Here is a 13,087-nt window from a genome sequence, read left to right as displayed (position 1 = left end):
CTGCGGGGAGTTTGACTGTGGACGTGCACATTTTCACACATTTTCTCTGCAACAAATCTGTGAGACCTGACATGATGAGGACAACAAGTGCAACATATTCCAAAAGTATTTACTCCCCCTGATGACTACAAACACATAATAACGTGCAGTGAACCACCAATGAGGTAACTGCCCCTTTAAAAAATCAGGTATCCCTTAAAAACCCAACATTTTGGTGCAGTTAATCTCCATTCAAGGGGGGTCTGGATTTTAATCTGAGGAGTGTTTTGGTTTCTGTTTGGTGTATGTTTCTAGTCTAAGCTTTAAGGTGTATGCAGGTAAAAACAGTCTGCATGGAGAGGTTATCACAAGTCATCACAACATGAGACCAACAGTATATCAAAGTTGACTTTCACTGCATGTTCAGTTAATACTGGCATTAGACATGTCCCGGCCTGAGGTCATCTTAACATCTAACCACATTGGTGGACAGCTGGGTCTACAGTGAACATATTGTGGTGACAACATGGGATTATGTTCTGTCATGCCAGTGAAATGTCGCACTGAGCTGGAAGAAAAGAGGCATGCTGTATGAGAGAGTGTGATGGAGGAAGAAGAGCAGCAACCCAGATTCATGAAGACACAGAAAAACACACACTGAAGAAGGAGAGAGGAGAGAGATGTCAGGGAATATGAGACTCTTCTTCTGCAGCTCCAGAGCTCAGTGAAGAGGGACGAAGTCAAAGCCAGAGAGGACAGTGTGACACAGAAGGAGAGAGAGAGAGTGTGTGTGTGTGTGTGTGTGTGTGTGTGTGTGTGTGTGTGTGTGTGTGTGTGTGTGTGTGTGTGTGTGTGTGTGTGGAAAAGTGAGTGAGAGACCCGGGGAAAACGTCATCTGCCCAGACTGGACTACCGGACTGCGAGCATACGAGCACCGTCCGGAGGAGGAGGAAGGACAGTGGCTCCACTGTGTAGCCGGACAGAGAGTCACTGTGCTCGGACAGCAAAGCGTTGCTGTAACCGGTCCTCTCTCGCAGCGGCAGCGGGGCTGAATGCTGGAGGACACCGCGGAAAGTGACACGAAGAGCAGGCTGTTAATGAGTGATTGACGGCGGGGGGAGAACATGGATACTTCTCCGGTCTCCCCAGTGTCGCTAGAAGGAGGGACACCTTCACCCATGCAGAATGAGGGGCCCGCTACAACCCGACAGGTAAACACACACACACACACACACACACACACACACACACACACACACACACACACACACACACACACACACACGTCTGTGCCCCGATTGCATGCCCGATAACGTCCCTTTCACGCATGTCGAAAAAAAACATCACCGAACCTCATTTGAAAATGTACTAATTTAAGACTTACTCGGGCTTCCGCGAAGTAACATGCGTGCAACGTCATGATATCACACATAGATAGATTCAGCGAAACCTGCCCTTTAATTCGGTAGTAATTTAATAGTTTTTTGAACTCTCAATTTTAAATAAAATACAAATTGGGTATCGTCTTTTCGAGTAGCCGCGCGCCACAAAGTAAACAGTGACAGTGTTTATCGAGCCATATGACGGACCATAAAAGTTAAGATTTTATTAAAATGAGAGAAAATCTGTTAATACAGTACACGCCGAATTGTACATAACCCCTAAAGACACATGCTAGCCTATAAGTCAGGAATGGCGATTACGTACGTTCGCTACTGACTGAGGAAAGGTGAATCTATGAGAAGTTTGAATGGAGTTTGGTTTGACCTACTCTCGCTGCTGTCACTCGTGTTTCTACGTCGTATTTGATGTTTAAGAGCTGGAGGATAGTTTGTCCCATAAAGGGACTACATGCTGTAGGCTTCTGTAGCTGGGAAGGCGTTTCCCTGAATTTGACACTTGCATGGCTGACCAAATCTCAGCTGGAAAGTCATGAAGTTGTCCTTGGTAATCCTGTCACTGCTTTTCATCCACAGCCAGAGATGGTCTGTGTATGAAGATGATTTCGCCTGTGTACTGTTAAATAACCCCTGCCTTGTAGTTACAGCATGTTTTCCCTTCAGTGCTTGTAAAGTCCTTATTTTTGCATATTTGAATCATAGTTCTGCACACGTTGAGCTAAAAATGAGATCCATTTCCCTTTCTGCAGCCTGCCAAGCTGCAGGTTATTGTGCTTGTGAATGAGTCATACTCGGCACAGCCAACATGTGCGTCTGTCAGATAGTCTTGAACGCTCTGACACTCATATTTAGACAGTGGGCAGCATGTTGTCTCTGCAAAGGTGATTGTGTTTACAGCCTGCTTCACACACGGAGGCCTTCACAACAGGTGTAGGGCGGTATCAGTGTCACCAGTCTGGCAGCTCTGAGGTCCTAATGTGTACTCATGGCTGGAGTGACAGGAATGCAAAGTCAATGCCAGGTTAGACTGCTTGTTCTCAGACCCACTTACAGGGAGCAGGAGAGAAAGAGAGAAATGATCTGCAGCTGCATTTTCAATTCGGAGGATTTTAATACCCAGAAAGTCAGTCGCATGTTAATGAGTGTCCTGTCTCTCCTGTTATGTGTTAACAACCCTTTGCTTAGGGAATAAAGAATTACGGCCGGCCACTTTAAGCGCAGTTTTTATGAGGAGCCTTTTATCAGGTCAGGCAGGATGTACTATCACCCCAAGTAACCCACTACAAGGTCACCTTACACGCTCTGTAAATGTGCAATTTTAATTAACTTGACAGATTTGAAACTGTATTCCTGGGCAAAATCAAAGTGATTGGATTTGCAGTCCGACCGATATATCTGACAACTGAGATATCGAGATATGAAACGGATATGGGCCTGTAACGGATTGATCTGTGTCGGCATTATGTTTTTTAAGATATGCAAAACTATCAGAACAGAACAGAGGCAGAGTGATTTAGAAATGGTGTCACCATGCAGAATGTCTTGCAGACGGTGCTCATGTCTCCTAAGCTCTTTTCAGACTTTGTTCGAGGTGCATTGTTTACACCCCTGTGACGTCTCAGAGGCATAATTGGGGGAATTGAAGTGATTCCATATCTGTGCCGTCATGGGAGGTATAGTACCAGTAGGTGAGTCTGGATACACGGAGCCAGCAGTGCTGTGTCTGAATGTGTGTGAATGTGGAACTCCCGCTGTGTCTTCCACAACGATGTAATGCAATGTGAATTCACAGACTGGGACACCAAAAGTACGCCATGACAGAATAAATGAATGATTGAAGACATAGTGATGGTGGAGCTTCATTACGCTGCTGTTTCAGAATCACAATCTGAAAACGTCTATAGATTATAATCCTCTCTGTCTGCAGCACTTGTTGTAGCAAACACCAGAGTTTTATACTGTTTAATAAAGTTATATAACTTAGAGCGTAGCCTATTGAAAACATTTGCATATCGATATTGTTGGAGAAATAGGTGTACAAAAGTGAAAAAAAATATCAGCGCTAAGACTCTGACTTTTGCACCAGTCAAGCTCCCTTATAAACTCGCTGTCGCTGTTTTTTTTCAGTGTAAATAATTTGTGTTGGATGCATTGGTTCAACATTGGTATCGGCCTAAATCGGCCTTGTTGACAGACATTTGCAAATAATGTGGCATGAAGCGATGTCAGTAGCCGATGTTTATTTATTATACCAAATCAATTTCATGCTGACATCTAGTACACCTCACTACGGATTAAGAGAAGAGGTTTTTTATCGGGTTGAGGAAGTCACCTGTGGGACAACCTCTGACTTGTCTTCATGGTCAAAGACGAGGTGGCATTGTTGGAGTCTGACACCTAAAGAAGTCATGAAACGAACATCGGTATCGGTGCATCTCTAGTTGGATGTTTATCCTGACATTTCATTGGATTGATCGGTGCAGTGATGGAGACTAAGAGAAACGCTGTAGCTGCAGCCCTTTGCAATTAGCCCAGTAAACTCATGGATAGAAAATGTGGCCAATCTTTCGATTCATGTGCTGAAGATTAAATTCTTTGTTCTGTGAGTAGTCGCACTCCATCAGAACGCTTCAGGCACCAACTATTTCACAAAGACACCTGGATGAACTCTGCTTTTCTCCCCTTTGTTCCTCTGTGCTTCCTCACAGTATAACAGCTGAATATCTGCAGGTCACTATCGGACTCTGACAGAGTGGAGGTTTGCACACAATGTAAATGTTGTGTAGAGCAGTGGTTCTCAACTGGTGGGTCGGAACCAAAAATGGGTCGCGGAGCCTTTTTCAGTGTGTCGCAAACGTGTGCTAGGAAATAATAGTTGTGTCCAAAAGTTTATGGAGAGCTTTTTAAACATGCTGGTTGTTTTCTGTATCTTTGTCTATCATGTTTGGTTCCATCGTGGTCCAAACCTCCACTTTTTAAAAAATTAAGTACATCTAATTGTTTGAAAAATATCCGAAATTTTGGGTCGAGATTTATCAGTAAGGGGTCTAGCCTCAGGACCCACCACCAAATCCTTAATAAGCAACCCACGACCCAAATTTTGGATATTTTTCAACCTATATTTGTTTTATAAAAGAAATGGTGCAGTTTGTACCTCAGACTGTACGAAACATTTAACTGAACAAAGAAATGAAACAAAACTAACATGTTTTAAATATAGATTTTTAGACTTTTGACACTTTTTTTCTTCCTAGGCACACTTTTGCTCACACTTGAGCACGGATAAGCACCTCCACTACTGTGGGTCTACCTGCTGAATGTGTTTATAAACTGATGTCTCATTGTCTTAAGTCCAAGATGATTCAAATAAGTCGGCTGTGGTTCTTACTCTTGGACAAAGAAGAAGCTGAGGATACTCCTTCTCACTACAGCCTTCGCGACTACAATCGCCGCTGCAGCTCTGAGCGACAAACACATTTAGTTCCGGAAAGTTTTTCACAATAAAAGTCTGTTATTACCATCTCTGTGATGTGCTTTTATTTTGAAGCAGATGTATGAGGAAGTTGGGTGTTGTAAGCTGGTGCAACTTAACACATCTCAGATGTGTTAAAATAAATACTTCAAACCAAACAGATTCAGTTGGAAGCTTCAGTAGCTAAGAGGTAAACAAACAGTGACTTAAACATCTAATATAATCTCATACAGGCTCATTTTAAAAACAATAAATGGATTATATTTCATCTCAGGTTTAGTTGCAGCTACATCAGCCTTTGAGGCTGCATTTGAGACTAAGAATAACAAAACTAAAAACACTAAAATACTCTTTATGATTGAGACAAAGACCCCTTTAGTATTTTCTTAAATAGTTTAAACATTTCCTTTCATAAAACAGCTGATCACTTGAACATATAATCCTTGATTATTTATTCGTCATTATTTATATTTTGTTTTTGTCAATGGGGTAGAAAAGAAAATGTTTGTCTGAAAAGATAAACTTTGTAAAGATTTGCCTTTAATTAAAAAAACTTTGAGATTAATATCCTCTCGTCCTTCTTCACGTCTACGCGTTGTTAGAAAAAAGTAACTAAGTAACTTTTACTCAAAGTAAAAAACTTTTTACTTTTACTTGAGTACATTTTTAAACTAGTACTTTTACTTGTACTTAAGTAAAATTTCATTAAAGTAACAGTGCTTTTACTGGAGTAGAATATATTACTACTCTTTACACCTCTGCCCCTGGTGTATGTAGAGGGTTTCAGAGGTTTCCTTAAAGTCGTGTTTTGGACGTCACAGTGAAGATGGAAAAGCCTGAGTAACAGAGATGAGGACCATCTCTGTCATGTTGAACCTTTTTATCTGTTGACCTGTGTTTTCTTTCCAACCATCATGAAGAACTGCATCGTTATCAACCTGTGGTTATGAAGGTTTGAATCCGTCTTTGCACTTTTTCTTCTGGTCCAAGAATAACCTGAGCATCTAAACGGTGTACACGAGTCTGAATATAAAACAGGACAGTCTACCTGTTTACTCGTCATGGCTGTTTGCTCGAAGATAACAACCTGAAAGACTTAAATAATCGACATTTGATTGATGAAGTCATCAGAGTCAGCTCCTTGAAGGTCTATCAGGGTGAAGCCACTAATCATGAGAAGAAAATTGGTTCTTTGAAAGCCGGCCGTTCAAAGGACTCTGCTTGAAAGGTTTCCCCTTCCAGTCTGTGCTTATACAGATTTTACATAAACTGAGAGCGGAACCTTTTACTGCAAAAGCCATATAATAAAATATTGAAGGTTTGTCCGACTTTGCAACGTCTGGTTCATGCTGTTGTTACTTCTGTTTTGTTCTTGGATTTCACTGCGTCATAACTTGAGATCTGATCGAGTTTTTTGCTTTCATGTCTCAAATGAAGTGAAGTTTTCAGGATTTAGATTCTTCATAAATTACTCTGTGTTTGTGTTTGCAGCAGCAAATATCAGAAAAATCAACAACTACTCCCGAGCAAACAAGGGTGTAGACAATGCAGTTTCAGTTTGAGAAAACAGGTTTTATGTGAAATAAAATGCTTCCTCCAAATGTGTTTAGACCTCAGTGGACATCCCGATGTCCCTTTAAATATGATACAGGTTTTAAGAAGCAAGTCTTTACTAGCTCTGCCATCTATCACTCTAAAAATCTTTGATTTTAAATAATTCTGTTAATCCTAACAGAAGGAAAGTAATGCCAGTTGATGGTCAAAACAAAGGTAGTAGAAAACCATCTATCACCGTTGTTTTTCTCTCCTCTCGTCCTTCATGAAAATGAGGGAGTAGGTGGAGGTAGAGCGATAGCCTAGAGACCGGCAGTGTGTGTGTGTGTGTGTGTGTGTGTGTGTGTGTTTTTCAGTCCCTGTGACTCATCACCTGGAGTGTTATCACAAAGATCTCAATCTGTGAGAGCTGAGCAGAGTCTCTTCCTTATCACAGTTTCTCCATCAAACCTCTCGTTGCCACGAAAACAAATGACCTTGTTGAGAAAAGCAATTATAACTCTGCAGGAAATAAAAAATGTGATGCCTATTTATTTTTTGCTCTTGGCTTTATATTTGCACTGCAGCACAGAAACTGGTGGTTGGTTTAGCTCGTCTCTGGAGGACCGGTAGTGAAGGGGTCACAGTGGGTATACGTGGCATCATCCTCTGCACTCACTCCACCCAGCATCCCTCTCTCTCTCTGCCTCCACCTTGCAGGACATGACTGAGCACTTTCCCAGCAGAGCAGACACTTAAGATTATGTAAGGTGCAGCACGCTGTTCATGGCATTACATATGGGAATAATCGGATTAAGCATTCATGGCGTATTCTTAAAAAGGTATTCTTTCAGTTTTTAGTCATCGTGTTCAAAGCAGAATAACCAGAGTGGTATGTTTCTTTATGTTTCTTATATTTTCTTTGTTACAAACGTACAAAGTATTCTCTCATGAACAAAGTAAGCATGTACTGTAATACATTACTGAAGCAATAAATGAATCCTGCTTGAAAGGTCATAGTGCATCAATTATAAAAGAATAAGGTGGGCTGTACAGATTTTTAGTCAATAGTATGAAAACTGAGGGCGTTTTCACACCTATAGATCGTTTGCTTTGGTCTGAATCATGGACTAATTTGTTTCATTTTTCGTTTACATTTACACGTGGACCAAAGTCTGTAATAATTGAGGAAATGCTCTTTGATTGGTCGGAATTTTGTGCAGGAAAAACCCCTGAAGTAAACAAATACCGTTTTCACACTTGCAGAAGTCTCCTGAAAAACTCAGGATAGTAACCAGAGGAGCTGTATGTGAACGCAAACAGCCAAATGTTTTGTTCATACTTCAACTGGAGTTTCTCCTGCCAGACTCCATTTCCATTCTGTAACATCTGCATCGATACATGTATTTTCAAGGAGCACATGACGATATATTGCCATATTGATTTCTTGCGCACAGCCCTATTATCATGACAGTTCAGGAGAAGGTGCACATTAATCCTCATCCACGATTGATGCTGCTGTTTTGGTAGTGAAAGGCTAACAATCCTACCCATAATGCACTGTGCAACCGGCTCCAGTTTAAGCCAAAAAAGCACAGTGCTTCCTGATGTTAGGTCAGACCCAGGTCCATTCATGTTCTACAAATGAACTGCATCAGAGTCCGATAATAAGCAGATCAAGACCCACTTTTTAAGAGGTCTCAGTACGGTTGTTTGGTCTGCACCAGGGTTTGATTGACAGCTTTCATACCAGCACAAACAAATCACAAAGACTTGGCAAACGGACTCGAGCTCTTTTGAACTGAACCAAACAGGTCAGGTGTGAAAACGCCCTTAGTATAACCGTTTAGTACAGAACAGAACTTTGTATAAAATCAGACTCCAGATAGTAAGCTTGTGAGATTGTTGTTCAAAGTCTAGACGGTTCACTGACATGATCTACACATGTATCTATTAGGCTTGATATAGAAAGAAGAAATCTGTTTTTTAACATAAGAAATTAGCCAACAGTATAATTACAATTACATAATTTACTAAACATCCAAAGAACACAGCCACGCTTAAGAAGGAAGCTCATAGACATGTCTGCAGGTTTTAAGGTGAAAAGTTTAAAATCATGCAGCGGGATTAGATTTCTTAAACTCTAAATCCTCAGTAATTCTTTCCATTGAAGGTGCAGAGCGGCCTGAAGGCAGCCTGCCAAAGTTCAGATTTGACCTGAGAGAGACAGAGTCAAAAAGAGCTGAGATCTGCTCTGTGGTTATTTCTCATGGTATCAAGAGCAAAGCACAGTAATAAAATGTTTCACATTTTGGATCCACCTACAAATGTTGGCTGACAGAATTCATCAGATGTCAGTAAAATCTCATTCATCACCGTGCCCACCAGCTGCAACAAACAAACACGTCTTTTATTCAGACAACTCGGTCAATAACCCACACATCAGTGCAACAGAGGGGAGGGGGGGGGGGCTTTTTCACTTCAGGATCAAGCTGCATTTGTGAGGCAGTTTAAAAGGTTTAAGTTCACCTAAATTAAATAAAATGTTAAAATAGTGGTGGTTCTATGAGCTCTATCAAATATCTTTAAAGCTGCATGAAAGCATCAGTCACTGCTGAGTAGCAGCAGAAAAAAACCTCCTTATTTATTTGATATACTGGAGTCAGTAAAAACCCTCATTTCAGCCTCTGCTGTCTCTTTAAGGCCCCCCTACCCACGTGCCCACTTTCTTCTGATTGGCTAGTTCTCTGGAAGCCTTCCGGGGGGCAGAACGCTGCAGGGCTGCCAGGGGAGGGCTGCTCTCCAGAGCTGGGAGAAGAGAGTCTATGTAAGAGGTTTCAGCGGTTTACGTAGAGGCTTGAAGCCGTCTGGTGAAATTCTTGGTCTCATCTCGGGGAACGATGGCGTGATTTACGAAACAAGCCGTTTAACGCCCTCTGCGGTGTCATCCTGGGGTTACTCCAGCATAAGTATACCTCGTGATCTGAAACTTTGTCCACATTTAGTTTGGACATCCAGCATTGTAACACTAAATGTGAGTTTGAAAATGGAGATCAGCAGAATAGGTCAATTTTAAATGTCCTTCATAGAGATGAGATTGACACCATGAAAATGAACACAGAGAATAAATCAACTGAGAAGAGAACTTTTTTCAAATTAAACTTCTTTTTGCGAATCAGAACGAGTGGAGTCGCCCCCTGCTGGTCAGGCACCTCTGTATTGGCCCTGGTCCATGTCTTATGCAGTCAATGAAAAATATGTTGCTTGACTCAATATTATGAAAAAGATTTCATATTTGCATTGAAGCCTAAATTATAATCTGTGTGTTTGCTTTCTGGCCTGTTCAGTAATCACTCAGTAATCAGATGTTATTCAGTTGCTCTGGTGTGTGTGTGTGTGTGTGTGTGTGTGTGTGTGTGTGTGTGTGTGTGTGTGTGTGTGTGTGTGTGTGTGTGTGTGTGTGTGTGTGTGTGTGTGTGTGTGTGTGTGTGTGTGTGTGTGTGTGTGTGTGTGTGTGTGTGTGTGTGTGTGTGTGTGTGTGTGTGTATTATTGTGATGCGTCGCTCATCTGGCAGTAGACAGCTCACTGTGTCATGCTGCTGTTTGGACAGCACTCATAAATCTGTCTCTTTCAGTTATGTCGTTACATTTTTTAAATGATAGTTAATCTCCTCCCCCTTTTCCTTCGCACATATTCTCTTTGTTGTTTCTCCTGATTTGAACTCTCGCTCTCTTTCGCTGCAGTTAATGGAGTTCTTTAATAAGCAAACATAATGTCTCTTTCTCTTCTTTCCATCACAAAATCCCATTACATGCTCCTTCTGCAGACTCATGGACTAATGACAAATCAACCGTGAGTTTGGTGGTGGCTTCAGGACAGCAGAATGAAGATCATTAGCCGGACAAAAAGCATCTTTACATTTGTTCACTCACTTCTCAATTTGAAAAATGAGATCAGGTTACTGTAACACCTTTTATGAAACACCTACAGTACACTGCCTGTAAAATACTCCGCTCTGACTGAATGTCTCCTCACGTGTTACATCTGCATTTCTATTTTAAGATTCCTACGACATCACAGCCGCAACCAGAAGAAACAAAGATGTTTTGATTTCTGGGACATGTCAGAGTCAGTCTTCTATTTTTTGCCTCATTAGTGGAGAAGCCTAAAGCCTTGTTGAACTCAAATTCTTACTTGTGTGAGTTTGATTTAGGGAAAATCTGTGTTTATTCGTGTTGGTTAAACATGACCTGCAAATATGACCCCCTCCCAGATACATCAGAAAACAAGACCACCATCATGTCAGGGTTCTTCACATCATCCTGAGTCGATCACAGCTCAGAGAATGTCACCTCTTTCTGTAGGAACTGTGACGGGATGTACTTCACCGCCCCTTACCCCTATGCCATCTGCCACCCACAATTTTAAGCGGTCTCACAAGAATCACTGATGAAACAAATTACAGGAAAACAATGAGAAGTTATGAACTATGGGTCCCTGTTGTGATAAGGCAGAATTTTAACTTGTCCAAGCAGGTCAGCGGAACTTATACTTAGCTGGCCCAGAGTCTTTTAATCCTGTGTTCTGGCCAGCGAGCCGGTGATGATGAGCCCTGGTATGTTTTTTTTATTTGGCATCATTATATTTGCAGCCAGTTTGCTGTTCATGAAGTTGTTCCGCCTTATCACAACACATTCTTTCAGCATGTTTCCATTGCTTCATTTGTTTTGGACATTTGCATGTTTTTGAATTTACAGATCGTTTCTAATGCAAATGGTTTTGGCAATTGAAGAGTGATTTCCCTTTTGGTCTAGTGTACAGTAGATTTGCATGCAAGTGCAACTAATAATCATCTCCATAATGTTTTTTTCTCTTAAACAACTATAAACAAATGAAGCCACAGAAAAGGAAGTGTGGGCTTGAGGTCCTTTATCGCTGACTGCTGGCTGTGCTGGAAAGTTGCCCATCACTCCCAAAGCCATGTGTCACAGTCAGGCAAACGCTGACAGGTTCCAAAAGTAGTCTTGTGGATACAAGCTACAACTAGAGTGAGGAAAAAGGGTTGCTTTAATGATGGTTAAAGTGTTCTTGAGCTCACACTGTGCTTGTTCTGTCCTTGGAGTTATGCACAAGCCCAACAGTTCAGTGGATTATAACAAATCCTGGTTAACACCCTGGATCTGGAGTGATAAGGACAGGGGCATTCATGTTCACGTGTCTCATCTTACCTCAACCTTGTTTTCCAACATTGGTGAAATGTGCTTTTAGCTTTGTTCTCCTTAGACGCTCTCTGACTCCTTTTGATGTGAATCTGAAGGCGCTGACAGCACTTTTGTGCTGATGTGGGCTCATAGAGACTTTTCAGACCCGCCTGCAGTCACTGGGTGGTGGGCATGTGTCACATTGGTCGCGTGCCTTCACTCGACCTCCTGCAGAGCTTCATGAAGTCACTGTGTGTGTGTGTGTGTGTGTGTGTGTGTGTGTGTGTGTGTGTGTGTGTGTGATGACTTTACGTGAACAAGCAGGACATTTAAAGTGCAAAGAGGCACACAGCAAGGACAGAAGAAGGTGCAAACTTGAGGCTCCTTTTGATATGTGTCTGTGTGTATCTGAGTGTGTGTGTTGGCAGGGTGAATAGCAGGCAGTGTGTGCAGAGACGGTCAGCAGCCTCCAGAGGACAAAGCACCACTTGTGTTCAGACAGAAGGAGGCAGATTTTAAGGAGCCTTTTCCCAAAAAAGCACAATTGTCCACTTTACCAGACACCTCGTCTTCACTTCTTTCAGGGTCTTTTGAGTCTCCGGCCTTTAAAGAAAAATCTATTAGACCCTTTGGTGCAGTTGAAAACAGGCTTCGTCGACTTTGTCTAGAGCCAGGCCTGGGGTCTCATTTATAAAACAGTGCGCACAAAATGATTCAGATTTATGAAACCGTTCGTACGCACACCTGCACGCAATGTTCCCTTTATAAATCACGATCCACCTGGAAATGTGTGCACGTAGATTAGTCCCATGTTCCGCCCTCTACACGCCCACAATCAACCATAAACGGTCAATGCAAAGCAGCTCGTGAATGAAAATGCATTCAAACGAGGGGGGCGGATCAAAGGTTTCCAGCGCTGGATCCCGGAAGTTTAGACAAAGAAACAAAACTTTCTGACCCAGAATGGAGGAGTTTGTGAATGAAGTGGAGGATAAAATGGACATATGGATAGTTTGCTGCAGCAGGAGGATCACAAACTTTAGAAAAATCAGAGAATGACACCACGTCAGTGCTGCATTCACCCTGTCCTATGTGCCAAAACATCCACTGTTCATCATTACGCACGAGTATATCTGCAATGTTTACATGTTAACGAGACCCACACTGACTTCTTCATATTGTCAGAGTGCTCACGTCAGTCAGCAGTCTGCCTCACTCTATCATATTATTAATCAAAAGTTTGATCAACGAAGAAAAACATTTGATTGCTGGCCACATTTTCTCGTGGGAAACTCCGTCTGCTCTGTGACTCATTATGAAGATATATAGACCTAATGATCGTGTCAGAGATGACCTGACTTAATGTCCACACTTGATTTATTTACAGAATAAATACTTACAGCTGATGAAGACGTGCTGAGTATGGAAGAGGCGAAATGTGTGAAGCTACCGCCGTGTCTCTGTGTGTCTTGACGCAGGCATCTTTATTAAAACTAAAAAT

At 41.9% G+C, this 13,087-nt stretch overlaps 1 protein-coding gene across 4 annotated transcripts in view; it reads left to right on the top strand.

The window, feature by feature from the left end:
* The first annotated feature begins 581 nt into the window (after positions 1 to 581).
* Positions 582 to 13,087, top strand: part of LOC136177452 (actin, cytoskeletal 3-like) — a 29,288-nt gene continuing 16,782 nt past the window's right edge. For 3 of the 4 annotated variants that reach the window (XR_010665067.1, XR_010665068.1, XM_065950722.1), the window contains exon 1: positions 582 to 1,190. Coding sequence is in view for 1 of the 4 variants with exons in the window: in XM_065950722.1 (XP_065806794.1) it covers positions 1,104 to 1,190 (87 nt within the window). In the remaining 3 variants the exon portion in view is untranslated. The remainder of the gene's footprint in view (positions 1,191 to 13,087) is intronic. The other variant, XR_010665066.1, reaches the window with a different exon arrangement.

This window comes from Labrus bergylta, chromosome 22, assembly GCF_963930695.1.
Source record: "Labrus bergylta chromosome 22, fLabBer1.1, whole genome shotgun sequence".
In the NCBI taxonomy this organism is placed as follows: Eukaryota; Metazoa; Chordata; class Actinopteri; order Labriformes; family Labridae; genus Labrus; species Labrus bergylta.
This window is presented reverse-complemented; position numbering and strand designations above follow the sequence as displayed.